This window comes from Peromyscus maniculatus, chromosome 7 (genome assembly GCF_049852395.1).
Source record: "Peromyscus maniculatus bairdii isolate BWxNUB_F1_BW_parent chromosome 7, HU_Pman_BW_mat_3.1, whole genome shotgun sequence".
Taxonomy (NCBI): Eukaryota; Metazoa; Chordata; class Mammalia; order Rodentia; family Cricetidae; genus Peromyscus; species Peromyscus maniculatus.
This window is the reverse complement of record NC_134858.1, coordinates 94,451,586-94,467,555: the sequence shown is the minus strand read 5'-3', so window position 1 is coordinate 94,467,555 and position 15,970 is coordinate 94,451,586. Positions and strand designations below refer to the sequence as shown.

At 51.3% G+C, this 15,970-nt stretch overlaps 1 protein-coding gene across 6 annotated transcripts in view; it reads left to right on the top strand.

Annotated features, from left to right (window-relative positions):
• The window catches only part of Pxylp1 (2-phosphoxylose phosphatase 1), a 67,325-nt gene that overhangs the window by 31,778 nt on the left and 19,577 nt on the right, over positions 1-15,970 (top strand). For 4 of the 6 annotated variants that reach the window (XM_006975160.4, XM_042281461.2, XM_042281462.2 and 1 more), the window contains one exon: positions 3,442-3,573. In XM_006975160.4, coding sequence (XP_006975222.2) covers positions 3,495-3,573 — 79 coding nt within the window. In that variant the 5' untranslated portion in view covers positions 3,442-3,494. Of the gene's footprint in view, positions 1-3,441; positions 3,574-4,029; positions 6,626-15,970 lie in introns of those variants that run through there. The other 2 variants (XM_042281459.2, XM_076576872.1) reach the window with 2 other exon arrangements.

Here is a 15,970-nt window from a genome sequence, read left to right as displayed (position 1 = left end):
CACCAGCTTAAAACAGCAGTCATTACATTTGTGTGTGAGTTTGTGGATTGGCCCTGCGTTTCCTCTGGTCTGGACTGATTCCGCTGATAGAAGTCTCCAGGCTTGGCTGAGCTAGGTGGTCTAGGGTACCTTCATTCATGTATAATGATTGGGAGGCTTATTGTTTGGAGAAAGCCTCAGTGGGGGCTGTTTTCGTTGGTTCCATGTGGTTTCTCATCCTCTGGCAGACAAGCCTGAAAGTCCTCTCATAGTTCAGCCCCGGTGCATTTGGAGCCCCTGCGTGCAACCCATCTGCTGTTTTCCCATTAGCCAAAGCAAGTCTCTGGGCTAAATTGGGAGTCAGTTTGGGGCTTATACATAGTCCATGGATACAGAAAAGGCGGGAATTGGGAGCCATTACTGTAAGAATCGCATCATGCTGCAAACCTGGAGTTAGCTCAGCAAGTAACAGTTGTCACTGCCTGACGCCCACCTGCAGACAGCTCTGAGAGACACTGCGGTGAATTCCTCAGGAAAAGTCCGTGTCAAGGAAAATGGCAGGACCTGTGCCGCAGATCTAGCAGCCTCTTCTGGGAAATCCACCAAGAGGCTGGAGGCAGAAAGTTAATGAAGGGGCCAGATGGACCCTAGCAGCCAAAGAATGCCATTCATTGCCTCCTATGTGCAAGCACAGGGCAACCAGGCTAGGTCTAGGCTAGGAGGTATTGGAGCAGGAGGTGCCGTCTGGACCCAAGAATCAAGGACAATTTCCCTGGGCCAGCACGGGCCCGGAGTGAGAGACCCAAGACTAGATTTGAAGGAGAGCTACAGAGGGAGCATTGAGGATAAGAACCATAGTCCCTGGAATGTCCCTTGCATGCCAGGATTGTATTTAGCCTTGAATTTGGTCCACACAATTCCCTGAGGCAATGAGTCCCCATCTCCAGATGAGAAACTACCTTGGGGAGGTTAAGTAATTGGCATCAGTCAGCAAGCTTGTTATGTGTCTGACCCCACAGCACGGAGCCCTTTCTCTGCACCAGGCTGCTGCTGACGTCACATAAGACAGCATCATTGGGCAGCCAGGCCCGTAGGACCCTCATGACAGTAGAGCTTGGGAATACCCCCCAGCGCTGCCTCCACAGAAGCTCTAGAAGATGGTCATGTAGAGGAAGAGAATGTTCAAAGATAGTATCATCCACAAAAGAAGATAGCAGAGGAAACCATGAAGAACAGCCCCAGTTCACTTGATAGTACAAAGATACCAAAATCTTCTCTAAACCTTTCTTCACATTCCACAGTTTTTATTTGCCTCCCATTCCCAAATTGAAAGGATCACCAAGGCTTGAGTGGAGTTCTCCTATTATCCAGGAGAATGAAACAAGTGGATTGTAAGTTTGAGTTCAGCCTGGGCTACACGATGATACCCTTTTTCAAAAAACAAAACAAAACAAACAAAACCCCTCAGAATCATTGTATTAGATCATTGAGAGAATAAACCCAATCAGGAAAGATTAGGCACTAAGGGGCTCTGAGACCCATGGCCACGCAAGGAAGGCGGCTGTTCTGACCTACCACAAGTGAGCTTGGCCCGTGTTTGACTAGAATCTGTCAACATCTGTGTAGATGTTGAAGGAGATGCTGCAGCCCACAAGTAACAACTCCAGAGCTGCAGAGACCTCCCTCCACACCCTGGCACCACTGAGTAACTTCTCACTGGCAACCTTCAGCTTCCTGTCTGTGCATCAGAAATGCACCCACCAACCTAGCAGCCTGTGAGCAAGGTGACAGTTGGGGCACATGTGGCACCAGCTTGCACTGTGCTTGGTGAATAGAAACCTCTGGAAATGGATGGTTGTGAGCAGTTAGGAGTCCCTGGCACCTGGAAGAATGGGATGAAGGTTGGTTGCTGCCGAGCAAGGGGCCGCCAAGGTGGTTCCTACAGAGGAGAGGTGCTGGTGGTCCACTCCACTGGGAGGTGGCAGTGTGTTTTCATTTGTCTTTTAGAAAAAGTCCCCTCCCCCCAAATCCTGACATGTCCCTTCCTAAAGGAGGGGAGAAGATGGGGAGCAAGGGGTATAGGGCTTTGGCTCTTGCCTCACTCCCAGCAGATAAACTTTCTCATAAGTAGCTTATTGACCCTGTCCACATGCCATGCACCCACCTCACCCTAGTGAGCAGTTTGGTGGCCCCTGGTATATTCAGTCACGCCATCTTCACACTAGCAGGTGAACTGTCTGATTTTGTCTATCCAGGCTCTGGATATTCAAATTCAATCAAATTTGAAATGGATAAAGGCTTGGGTTTGTAATAGCTGTTATAATGTTATTGCTATAATTTTTGTTTGTTTGTTTGTTGTTTTTCGAGATGGTTTCTCTGTGTTGCCCTGGCTGTCCTGGAACTCACTCTGTATATAGACTAAGCTGGCCTCGAATTCACAGAGATCCACCTGCCTCTGCCTCCCAATGTGCTGGGATTAAAGGCGTGCGCCACCACCACTTGGCTGATTATTTTAATCTTAAGAATGTTTTCTAAGAAAAATATGGTTTCCAGTGAGAACCAGAAATAAACCCAGTATGCTGGTGAGATGGCTCAGCAGGTGAAGACAAGGCTGGGGGCCCGGGTTCAAGTCTCAGGACCCATGTGAAAATGGAAGAGAAGAACTGACCACATGAAGTCATCCTTTAATCTGCACAGGTCACTATGGTGCGCGCGCGCGCGCGCGCGCGCGCACGCACACACACACACACACACACACACACACACACACACACCCCACACACAAATAATAAACAGAACTCATATGTAAGGCTGATAGACTAAATTACAGTCCGCTGTTTTTCCATGGATGGAAAATTAAGGATCTTACTCAATATTTAAAAAGTAAAAGTTCTGTTGTGCACTTCTAATGTTTCAAGAAATTAGAATGGAGGAGAGGGAGGTGCAGGAAGACCCAAGGCCGTAGCTGAGAGGCTCAGTGGTCTGGAATGGGCCGTTCCTCTGACAAGCTGATGGGGCTGTTTGTATAGAAGCACACCCAGCATTCCTGAAAGCAGTATTGTGAGACACATTGCAATGGCTGATGTCGAAATTATGATGCAAGGTCAAGGTCATCTTGGCAGACAATTCATCAGAAAGTTGAAGATTTAAAGGCTTGAGGTCAGAATGGGGTGAGCTGGCCCACGTGCTGGGTTTGTTGTCTATGGCTTGTGCATGCTCAGTGAACATTCTTTGCACTTCCCTCTGGAATGAGATGGCGGATAAGGCGAGAACTAGTGAACTCTCTTCACCTGGCAGAGTGTTCTCACTTGGGTTTCTCTGGGGGCAAAGACTTGTAGAGCAAGTGTCCTCCAGCTGGGGTCCCTGCCTCCCTATCAGGGGGATGGGCTAACTGGATTACTTCCGGGTGACAGACAGTCTCTTTCTGCAACATTTTGTTCCTTGCCTTTGTTTTCCCCACAGGACGGGTTCCGGATTGGAGGTGAAACCATGAAGAGAAAGTAGAACGGATAATAATGCTTTACCGCAATCGCTTCCTGGTGCTGCTGGCCCTGGCTGGGCTGCTGGCCTTCCTGAGCCTCAGCCTGCAGTTCTGTGAGTACGGAGGGGCGTTGAGGACCGCAGGAGGGCAGACAGCTTCGCTGGGAAACGCAGGGCCCGGCCTTGTGGGGAGCCAGGAAACTCGGGGCATGTTCATAGCCGGTGCTCATGGAGAACGGTTGCAGGCAGGAGTCCTAACCGACATCTCTTCTTTCCTTGAGCCCAGGTCTCACTCTGTAGCCCAAACTAGTCTCAAGCTCATGCTCCGCCTTCCTCAGCCTCCTAGGCCTGTGTCCCCACACTCACACCCAGACTCATGAGACAGTCTTTGAACTTGTACATACATTCCTAAACTGCTTGCTTATTCTCATTGACATCCATCCCCAAGGTGCAGAGGGGCCATCCTGATTTCTCATGCTGAGCAGAGGCATTTGACCCTTGATTCCTTAAAGACCAAGTGGCCATTTTATGTTCAGTCACTGATGGGGCTGGGGTAGCTCAGGACAGGGTGGGGGGAATTAGGTTGCTGCTATGAAACCTGGCCCCCCGGTGACAGAGGCTGCTCATGGGAGGTCCCAGGTAGCAAAGTAAGGACTCTGGTGAAGCTCGTCTGTGGGCCTCCTCATCCATCATCTTCCACTGGATCCTTATGCTCATACTGTACCCCAAATCTGTGCTCCCCACACTTTCCATGAGAGGGGCTATCCTAGGGCTCCAATCCTGCCTCAGTTTCTCATTGATTGTAGCCCTTCAGTGCTGGCTCACTTCCCGTGTCCCCCCTGCTTGGCCTTCCCTGTGCTTACTGCTTCCACCCAGCGTGGGCCAGCTGTTCCCCATCTTCCTTCCATCCTGTCAGCCCTTGCCTCCTCCCCTCTAGATAACCCTCCATTGCGCCAGGGGTTTGAGGCTTCTGTGATGTACATCAGGATTTCCTGAGCCAGCTCCCTTTCACTAGTCATGAAGCCTCGCTGTGCCGTTTCCCCGTGTATCTCAGGGCCCCACCTGCCCAGCACAGAGTGGGTATCTCTTGAGTGTCTATTGATGAATGACTCTGTCTGCTCTGAAAGCGGCTCCCTTTCCTTTGGAGTCTGTGTACTGGAAACTGAGGCGGTGCTGGCACAGCGCTGAGAGCTGGTGTGTTTGCTGGCTTCTCTGTTTACCCCCTCACCCCGATGAGTGGGAGGCAAGTGTTTGTCACCCCCAGGAGCTCTGTGGGGAGGTGGCATTTCTGTTTCACTCTGAGTGGCAGAAAGCAGAGCAGGTGGCCCGGTGAGTGGGAGGTGGTGAGTGCAGAGGGATGTGGGGGACTCGGCATCACGAGTGGGTGGTTCGAAGAAAGGAAGCCGTGAGCAGGCTTGCCCGATTTACCACCAGAGTGGTACGGGCTCACCTCTGTGCACGCAACAGGCCATTCTAACAGTGGAGAGGCTTCAGAATACTTACTTCATCCTTCCAGTATTGGAAGTGCTCAAGAGAAGGTGACCATAGACGTGCAAAAATACCCCAGATGGCCAGTGACCTGCAAAAAATAGAAACCCTTTCCAAAAAGGGGGTTTGGCTTTCAGTAGTTTCGTTGTTTGTAGTTTTTCATTGGAAATTTTCCACCGTTCAGTCAAGGAGGTGGGACCTGCAATCAGCCTGGGCGGGTTGTGAGAGGTAAATGTGGCTCGCTTGGGTTCCCCAGGCATCTCGCATGAGCTGGCCTATGTGGCACTGAATGGCCCTGTGTGTCTTGCTTGTACAACGCTTCTGAATGTTCGTCTGTTAGGAGGGCCACTTTTCAGCCACACTTTTTTAAGGGAAATTTTGCAGAATAAATTGGCCTGGCTGGACTTGGGCTCTTTATTCCGGAATACCTTGCAGTTCAGAAAGCTTAAGAAATGGACGTCCTTGCTGTTCTTCTCCTTCTAGGTAAACTGCAACTTTGGAACCTGCCTTTTTCTGTAGAAATGACACTTAGTTGCTTTATTTATTTGATTGCTTTATTGCTTGCTTATTACTATAGTATAAGAAGCTTTATTGATTCATAAAACAAAGACTGACTCAGGCTTTCGTTCTTACCCTAAAATATACATGTGTTTTTTCTTTATTGCTCTCTTTGACAAATGTTTTGAATACCATCTTGGCAGTATTATTATTTGAAACAATATAGTTGAGGTTATCAACTATAACTTTTTGTGTGCTTTAATCAAAAAGTATGGTTTCATTTTCTGAAACTATTGTGTATCTTATTACATCTTGTTGGTAGATTAATTTTCTTGTTAATATTTTGGATATGGAAACATTTTGACGCAGGTTAGGATGTAGACATGGGATTGTTTAACAAGGATTGTTTAAATAAGCATGTCTCTGGGTGGACAGAGAGCGTGAATAGTCAAGCCACACACATCTGTGAAGAGCTTGGTGTGCTCAGCGTGTGGAGGGGTAGGGAAGGACCCAGACAGCACAAGGTACTATGTGTAGCTTCTCAACACGTCCATTTCCAATAATACTAATGGCTTGCCTGTGAATAAAGTTACTTGTTTGTTTTTATATTTTCAGTTCCTTAATGTTGAAATGTGTACAGTGGGAAAATAACTTCTCAAGTTCAAGGATCCTTTGTTTCGACATGGAAAGACTGTTAGGATATGAAGACATCTGAGTCATTCCTTTCCGCTTTTCTGCCCATTTCTAATCACTCGTTTTTCCTGTTTGCCGCATTTCTTCAGTGTGTATTTTGTGCTCACTTCTCTGTGTTCTCATCAGCTTCCCCAAATGGCGATGTGACGGGCACACTCAGGCTCTGAAATTGTGGCCTTGAGTTGAATGCTAGCTTCCTCATTGAGCAGCTGTACTCTGGGCCTTCCTTCGTAAGAGAGTTAATCATCATAATTTTGCAAGGTGGGCACGAGAATGGACGTGTGTGGAAACCCCTCGGCTGGCGCAAGCCTCTTAGTTATACCTACCTACTGCTCCTTTGCAGAGCTGGTACGAGATGTAGGAAAGCCCCTGGCTCGTGGCAGCTGCTGTTTCTTCTGTAAAATGAAGCTAATTATTATGGTTTTGCAAGACTGGTTGAGAGCTGAGAGCTTTTGGGAAAACCCTTGGCCACAGAAGCACACTAACCGTAAGTCTGCGGGCAAACCAGAGTCCCACCAGAGTGCGATCTCATGGTGTTCTGGCATCCCAGAAGGTGGCCAGAACTTACGTGACTTCAGCTAGTTGGTGAAAGAAAACTTGAGATGTGCCATCCATTTATTTGCTTTTAATCAGAGCACATTGGCTGACAGTTAATCTATATGGTGCATATGGCACTCATCAGGGAGCATCCTCTTGGGCAGAACCTCAGTTGACCACAGCAGAGTTCATCTGCAGTAGTGAAAGCTAGTATTGTCTTCAATGTCTGAAGTGTCCTTTCTGCAAACAGCATTGGCCTGTTCTGTATGACCCAGATGGACACTGAGACATGTTTGCATTAGGCATAAAGCTTCTGAGGAGTCAGTGTTGTGTCAAGGTGGCGTGGGTGGTGTATTCTCCTCCCAGGAGTCAGCACACTCTGGAAGGTCACTCTGAGGAGTAGAGTGTCAGGCTAGACATTTTGTATCTTTAAACTCTAAACTGTAAAATTTTATTAATTTTATCTTTCCCTATTGGTCCAGGGTTGGGAGTATGTGCAGCTTTGTTCTTTAGCTAATGTTTCTGAGTTGTCGCTGGGCTGGGAGTTCAGTCCCTCTGCAGCCACAGGCCCCTCTCTGAACAGTGGGGGTACATCAGGAGCAGTGACTTGGAATGCAGTGTAGTGCTGGGCAGGCAAGAGGTGGGGCATGCTGGGATGGATAGAGCACGGAGTCTGGAGCCTGACTGCGGACCAAAGCCCTGTCCGGCCACTGACCAGCTTTCCAAGCTTAGAGAAGCTGTTTGCCTTCTCCATGCCTCAGTTTCCTCTCTGTCAAGTGAGATAGTGACGGATAGAGTTTGGTGAAGGACTCTGTAACCTGCAGTGCAGTGCCTGGCACATAGTAACCCTGACGTGTGCTAAGTGAATTAAGATCGTGTATGTATGGCAGAGTGGTGTGGAAGGACAGAGGACAAGAATGCTGTCCAGTCTGGGGAATCAGGGGACATCTGAGGTCGTGCTTGAGGGAGAGAAGGACAGGGGGCATCTGAGGTCATGCCTGAGGGAAAGAAGGACAGGGGGCATCTGAGGTCATGCCTGAGGGAGTATAGGATGGGGGCATCTGAGGTCATGCCTGAGGGGGTATAGGACGGGGGCATCTGAGGTCATGCCTGAGGAAGTATAGGACGGGGGCATCTGAGGTCATGCCTGAGGGAGAGAAGGACAGGGGGCATCTGAGGTCATGCCTGAGGGAGTATAGGACAGGGGGCATCTGAGGTCATGCCTGAGGGAGAGTAGTTGTCTGGGGAGGACACTAGAGAAGGGTGTCCCTGGCAGATGGAGGCTGTGCAGAGGCAGAGCAAGGGGGAGCCACAGCGGCAGAGACACCGCTGTGCAGTTAGCATATTGGAGAGAGAGCACACAGCCCACTTGTGTTTGTTCCAGAATGTAAACATCTGAGTGCTGGGGCCGGCGCTGCTCTGGGCTCTTGTTTCAAATGCACACTCCTAAACAAGCAAACACAAATGTCTGTGGCCCTCCCTACAGAATCTGACTCGTGGTGGGAACAGAGCCCAGAAATCTGTGTTAGGAATCAGCAGCCCCCCGGGTGTGGCTCATGTATAGTGTGAACTGGTGGGAGGGTGACACTGGGTGACGCAACTCAGAGGCTGTTTCAGTTACGCAAAGCCTGGGGGTGGCTCAGATGCAGGCGTTTGCTCCGTGTGCGTGGGGCTTTATAACGACTTGGGAGGTATGATGGGATGGAGGGATGCTACCTTGACACCCAGGAGTCTGGCTCAGGCAGTCTCCGGATGCCTTGCTCATCCACATATTCATTCAGAGGTCCCCTGCAGTAATCCACTCGGGAGGAAGATACAAGCTGAGGAAATGAAACATCCAGACAGACGTGGAGAGCAGAAGAGTGCTCTGGACCAGAAAAGAAGTGTGCAGAGCTCAGAGAAGGGCGGTAGGGCCGGGGGTCAGTGTGGTGCACAGGATGGTGGAGGCATATGAGGGCTGCATGGATGCAGTGCCCTGCCCAAAGTGGATCTCGGTGGAAGGCCTAGGGAAGAGCGAGTCCGCGGCCACTGTCTGTGGTCTGTGTTGACCATCATGCAGTCTGGGCTGGGAAGAACCTGACCGTGTAGAGGCTGTGAACTTGTTTGGTTTGGCCCAGCCAATGTTTTCAGGTTTTAAAAATTATTTGCCAGTTTCACATCAACACACTTTCAGCTCTTGTTTGAAAAGTCATTCTCCCTGGCATCCGAGACCTCGGGCTCCATCCTGCTCAGTCTCTGCGACAGCTGTATTTTTCCCTGGGCAAAGAAAGGAAGGTGGGCCAAAGATGAGATCCTGGGGAGACAGCAAGAGAGGGTGGAGGGAGACAGGACAGTCAGCTGGGTGGCGCTGCTTAGACAGGGGCAGTTCAGAAGCCGGGGAGGGAGGGAGGGGGCCTTCGCGAAGGTCTCAGGTGGGCAGACTAGGAGTCCGTGAAGAGAGCGGAGTGTGTGTGTGGTGTGGTTCTGTTGGCACCTTTCTGTCAGCGGAGCCAGCGTCTTCCTGCAGTCCCCAGACCCCATGCTCTGTCCCTGCCCTGCGTGCTTTGGATCCCAGGCCAACTGGGAAAGAGAAGAACAACATTTGGTAGAGCCCCGTGAATTCAAGTGGCCTCTGCACAGAGGAGCAGAGGAAGCAGCAGTGACGCCATCTTGGTTGTTTAGATTCTCGCTTCCTGGGCCTCATGTGCTCTTTATAGACAGCCGTCGGTGTGTACAGCATCAATTCCATGGCAGTTTCTGATGGCCTGTTGTGTATGACACACATAGTCTTACAGATCACAGTACAGGTAGAGATGTAGGATAAAGGGAGTTGAGATTACGCAAGCCTGTTGGCTGCAGAACAGTATGGGGTCTGTATCCGGGCAGGGGACTGGACTGTCTCTGCTCTTTCTCTTGTGTTCATTTTATGAAGGAAGGCATGAACTCTAGCAGTGTGCATGAACTGGGGTGTTTGGAAGACCTTTGTGTGTTTCCATGGTCAAGGGTTAGAGACGGAAGGAAGCCTTTGGAGAGCAAGGAGTCCAGGCTGGCGGGGTGGCTCGGTAGATAAAGGTGCCTGAGTTTGATCCCCAGATCCCACGTGGTGGAAGGAGAGAACAGGTTATCCTCTGGCTCTCAGAGTTGGGGGTGAAGGGGAGCCAGGACACAAGAAGTGAGGGAGCCAGGTCCCTTTCATAGTTCTTTCCCATGCGCTCTCTGGCCGTCTCGGATTACTATTTCCATTGTAATTTGGGTTCTTCGGTCTTCACACCACAACGGGCCTCTTGGGTAGCAGCCAGCTTGTGCCCCTCTGAGGAATGTAGTTTCTGGACCTCTGTCCGAGGCTTCAAGTGGGACCCAAGCTAGGTCCACTGAGGGACCCCTCACACTCCAGCAGTTGATAAACTTAGGTCCCCGTGGCAAATGCTGGGAAAGAAGTCGAGACAGCTAGCTTGTAAATGGCCTCCAGCCTGATAGGACCTTCTGAGTCCCCATGCTCTGCCATGGTCCACTGGCTCATGCAGGCAGCCAGCTCAGCAGACACTGACTTGCTACATCACGGACTTCTACATCATGTTGGTTCATGATGAGGCAACGTTAAAATGGGGGGAAACACGAAAGGCAGCATATGCTGGCTCAGTAAGTTCGCAAAGGAACTTGAGGTTCAACTGCTGGATCGATCTTGTCTGCATGAAATCAAGCGCCTGCGTCTCCAGCTGTGGTTTTGGCCTTCCCCAACCCTCCAGTAAAACAAGGCCCAGCCCAGCATTAACACACGTGACCGAAGGCAGATAAATAACAGAACTGCAACTCTTTCTTGTGGTTCTGGTTTCCAAGGGCAATTACAGCAGACTTTTGTTTTTTGATCCAGTACAGCGGGGAGACAGGGTGGGCATTGAAGATAATTTTGTGGACTGAGGAGTGCTGAGGGAATTGTGGGAACTGGCCGTTAGAGCAAATCATTACTCCTTGGCAGATGGATGAAAGAGAACTCCAGAGTCCTTTAGGTGACAGGGACAAACTGGAGCAGTGTGGAGACAAAAGGGGTACTGCCCCTCAGGAAAGGGGAGCTGCCCCTCAGGAAGGATGCTGACTCAGGTGAACTGAATGCTTGCAAGAGTTAGAAAAGCTGCTGCTGTTGAGGTGGGGGAGGGGAGAGAGACTGGCCCACTGTGCTTCTGGGGTGTGGACCACCAGACCCAGTGATTCCTCCTGATCCCACACTGAAGGAACACCTGGTAAGAAATTATAAGGCAGGGGGTAGGAGGTGTCTGGAGAGAAGACTCTGTGGTTGAGAGCACCCACTGTTCTCTCAGGGGACCCAAGTTCACCCTGCCAAGCAGCTCACAGCCACCTGGAACTCCAATTCCAGGGGACCCAATGTCTTCTGGCCTCAATGGACACCTGTGTGCATGTGGTGCACATGAACTCATACAGGCACGTATACTTATGCATAAATAAATAATTTTTTAAAGAACTTATAAGGAACAGGAATAAACATTTGGAGGACAGATGTGGAAGTGATATGTCTTGATCCTTTACCATACTCTATGCACAGGTGACCTCAAGTCATTCACCACCATCCAGATGTCTGTATTGTCAACTTTGTTTTACAAATGGAGGTTAGAGACAGCGATGTCTGCCCAGGGCCAGGACCAGACCCGACTCCTTGCTTTCTGAACCCTTGCGCTGCCCAGCCCAGGCTGCTTCTCAGCAGTAAGAACCATGGACAGACTTAAGTGGAGCCCCATCTGACTGTAGTCCCTGAGGAGGTGACCAGCCCAGGCTGAGGTCCCAGCCAGGGCAAGGCGGGCCTGAGTTAGTGAGGTAAAATGCAGCTGGCAAGCTAGACCTTGGCCTCCACTGATTCTTGGCTGGTACTGTCACTAGAGGCTTGTGGAGCAGCTGAGCCCAGAGACAAAGCTGAAATGACACTGTGTCCTGACCGTGGGACAGTCACTGGGACTGTCACCTGTGGTTCCCAGCATGGAGCTTTGGTCTGCCAGGTGTCCGTACAGTGGAGGAGGGGCAGACCCGTCACACAGGCTAAGGGCGTGGCGGGAGACTGGGCCATGAAAGCCACCTCTCCACTGTGTCAGCGTCTTCCTTTGGGGCAGCCTGTCTTTTCTGGAAAGGACCTTGTTAGAGTCAGGTTCCTTCCTGTGTGTGTTAGCATGGCGAGAACAGGGCACGGAGGAATCGCATGGATACCCACCTGGACCACAGTGTTGGTATGGAGTGGGGGGGGGGGTTGACGGGGCGGGAGGGGCTGCTTATCTTAGCTAGGGTTTCTGTTGCTGTGATAAAACACCATGACCAAAAAGCAAGTTGGACAGGAAAGGGTTTATTTCAGCTCACAGTTGTAGTCCAACTGAAGGGAAGTCAGGGCAGGAACTCAAGGGAGAAGTCATGGAGGAATGCTGCCTGCGGGCCTGCTCCCCGTGACTTGCTCAGCCTGCTTTCTTATGCACCCGAGGCCCATCCGCCCAGGGGTGGCACTGTCCACAGTGGGCAGGGCCCTGTCATATCACTAATCAAGAAAATGTCCCCACAGGCATGCCTACAGGCCCATCGGATGGAGGCATCTTCCTCGGTTGAGGTCTCTCCTCTCCGATGACTCTCACTTGTGTAGAGTTGACAAAAAAACCAGCCACACATGGCTGTCCCCGGGTGTGGGGCCTCTCCACAGGAGGAAAGGACTTGTCGCGGTGGTGCAGTAGCTTCTGCCTGTGCGGTGCCCCGTGAGAGTCGGCGTGAGGCACCTGTGAAGAGCTTGCGCCGGAGGCTAAGGCTGCCACAGGTAGAAGAGGGCCAGGGTGTCAGTTCTGTGCCCCTGCTCGAAGTACCCGACAGAGACCACTTACGGGGAAAGTTTCATTTTGGCTCCCGGTTTCGGAGAGATTTTGGTTCACCATAAGGGGGAAAGCATGGCAGTTTGAGACTGAGACTGAGATGGTGGGGGTGTGGGAAATGTGTTCACGAGGCGGCAGACCAGGAGGCAGAGGGCTGGATGGGAACCGAGGCTGACCACTCTCAAAGGACTGCCCTAGTTCTCTGTTTCCTCCAGCCAGGCCCCACCTCTTAAAGGTTCCACAGCCTCCCAGAACACTGCCATCAGCCAGGCAACAAGTACTCAAAATGTGAGCTTGACATTTCCGATGCAAACCGTAACAGCTAGGGATCAGTAGATTTTTGTCTTCCTCTCTGGGTCAAGGCCTTGCTATGGGAGATGAGCTGACCCCAGAGACACTGGCGTGGCGCTCTGGAGGAAGGACTCTGGCGTGTGTCTGTGCAAGTCGGAGAGGTTCCCAGCAGTGAGCAGGCCCCAGACGCTTGGCTGTAACAACACCCGCTGACCCATTCATTACTGCGGGCCAGCCAGAAGCTGGTAGCTAATGGACTGTCTGGGAAGTTATAACGGCTCTGACTCTGGGCCATTTTTTCCATCCTGTGGGTCCAGGAATAGAATCAACAAAAGTCAAAACGTAATCATCAGATGCAGGTTTTGCTTCAAAGAAGTTCAAAGTTCTGGCGGTTGGGCCAGGTTCTCGTTAGCTAGGGTTTGTCTGAAGATGGTGATGACCCTTCGTGGCACATCTCAGCGTTTCCTCCATAGCATAGTCCCCACTGTGTCTTCCCTGTCCTCCCAAACCAGGGACCAGGGGGCACAGGAGGTGTCATGACTGAGAAGTCCCTGCCCCCCTTCCCTTAAGGTTCAAGTGCTTTTCGTTCCCTTTTCTTATTTAATAATGACGGTGCACAGAGGCCTGGGCATCAGCCTGAGGAGTTAGAGCCGGGCGTGTGGCCTTCGGGAAGCTTCTTTGACCCCCTCACTACTACAGCAATGGTGCACTTCCGGGCTGATGGTACTCTGCCAGGATTAGGGTCACAGCACTACCTGCTGGGAAAGCCTGGAGCCAGGGTGGAGGGGGGCATCGGGGAGAGCTTGCAGGGAGCATTTTGTCATCCTGCTCCTAGGAAGCTTGCTGTTTTTTCTGAGAGGAGCATTGTCTCTGTTAGGGTTCCTATTGCTGTGAAGAGACACCATGGCCATGGCAACTCTTATAAAAGGAAACATTTAATTGGCGCTGGCTTAGCGGTTCTCAGAGGTTCAGTCCATTATTGCCATGGTGCAGAGCGTGGCGGCACTCAGACAGACATGGTGCTGGAGAGGCAGCTGAGAGTTCTGCATCTGGAATCCGGATCGGCAGGCGGCAGGAAGACAGAGACACTGGGCCTGGCTTGAGCATTGGAAACCCCCAGCGCCCCCCCCCCCCCAGTGAAGCAATTCCTCCAACAAGGCCACACCTCCTAACACCTGTCAAGTAACACCACCCCCTGATGACCAAGCATTCAACTCTCCGAGGAGCCTGCAGGGGCCAGTCTTATTCAGACCACCACAGGGACCTAAGCAGAAGCCTGCTCGAAGGGGAATGTTCTCTGTCGTTTCCTTTGAGACCCTGTCAGCATCTTTATTCAAGCAGTGTGGGGGTGTGGACGGGATGAATAGATGATGGAGGAGACGAGGTGCCTAATAAATCTTCCTTTCTGCTTCCTGATCACACTACAGAGAAAGTGCGTGCCCGTGGGCAGGCAGGCAGCACTTACTCTGTCACGCATGTTACTCATAGTGGCACTGTAGCCCCAGGGCACACGCTGAGACTCAAGGATTTTTCCACCTACGCAGCGGAACTCGTGATCCTTCCATCTGTCTGCCCAGTCTCACTCCAGTGCCACCCCCACTGTCCCTTTCTGGTTTGGTTTTTCCAGACAGGGTTTCTTTGTGTAACCACCCGGGCTGTCCTGGAACTCGCTCTATAAATCAGGCTGATCTTGAACTCATGGAGATCCACCTGCTTCCGCCTCCTGAGTGCTGGGATTAAAGGCGTGTGCCTCCACCACCTGCTTTGGGACAGCAATCTTTCTAGTGGTCCTGGAGAAGGGCTGGTGAGGCAGCTGAATTACAGGAGACCCGGGCAAGGGTTGATGGGAGAGGTGCCATCTCAGATCCCAGGCTCCAGATGGTTTGTGTGTTCCCAGCCTCTGAGCCTGGCCCGCTACTCACGGTGTCCAGTCCAGAAGAGCTGGCCCCCAAGAGCGCATGTGGCACAATGGAAGGGGGCAACATCCTCCAGCCTCAAGGACCTGCCCCTCCAGGCCTCCTCCCCAGCCAGCCCCCCTCACAAAGACCTCTCTGTGTGTCACCCCTTATGGGTCAGTTGGACCAGGTCTCTCAGAGATCTGAAGCAGGTCTTGAGCCAGGTTGCTGACCACAGCAGCCCGCTACACATCAGCCTCTCAGAACTAGAAAAGCCTATCTCCAGCCATCCCCCCCCAACCCCCCAGGCTGCTTGAGTAACCTTAAGATTCTCCAGAGAAGTCAGTGGAACAGGATCAAAGCAGAGCACTGTGTGTGACTCAGAGCAGGACCTTCAGCTCAGCAAGCATTTTTGGAAGGGCTGTCCTCTGCCCATCAGGGTACATCAACATGAAAGAGGCATTTGGGGTGGTGGGATAGCAAACTGGGGCACCCCTGCTTACATGTACTCTTGTATAAGCCTAATAGCAGAAGCTGGATAGACTTATGGGAGAGGGATGTGGGAACTACTTATAAACTCAGTAGGAGGCAGCTCCTGGCAGATTCAGGCAACAGCAATTGGTTGTGCGGAGTTATAAGCAAACAGGACCATGACTGAGACATGCTAGGGGGTGGGCTCTGAGCAGCACAATGCCAAGGGGATGAAGGTGGAGTCGAGGCGACATCACTTGTACACACACGTACACACACACACACACACACACACACACACACACACACACACACACACACACCGTGCCTGAGAGCTTCTGTGAGTGCCTGGTGTCTGGAAGAGTCTTCAGAGAACTCCTTGTGGATGGAAATCTTGTCTGGATGACCCCGAGTCACAAACAGCACAGACTCACCTCAGCAAACTGCATAATGGACAAGATGAAGGAGCCCCAGTGCCGGAGGAAGCAGCAAAGATCTTTCTAGATCATGACCTAATTTCATTTGTGGTTTTCAAACGGCTGCTTCTTTGAGTCGTGGATGAGTCACTTGGACTCAACCACTGGGCTTCCCAGTTGACCTCCCCAGACCTCACAGTCTGTGCTTTGGGATAATCCGGGATTCCACACCCTCTGTCCTCACACCACTCAAATGTCTACTTAACTGTCCCATGCCTTGGCCTAGGCTCAGAGCAAGTGACCTACAAGCTACAGAACCAGAGTTTGATAGATTCCATAGAAAGCAAAGAACTGAAGGGGCTACCCAGCCAGAAGGGCCAGCCATTAAGAT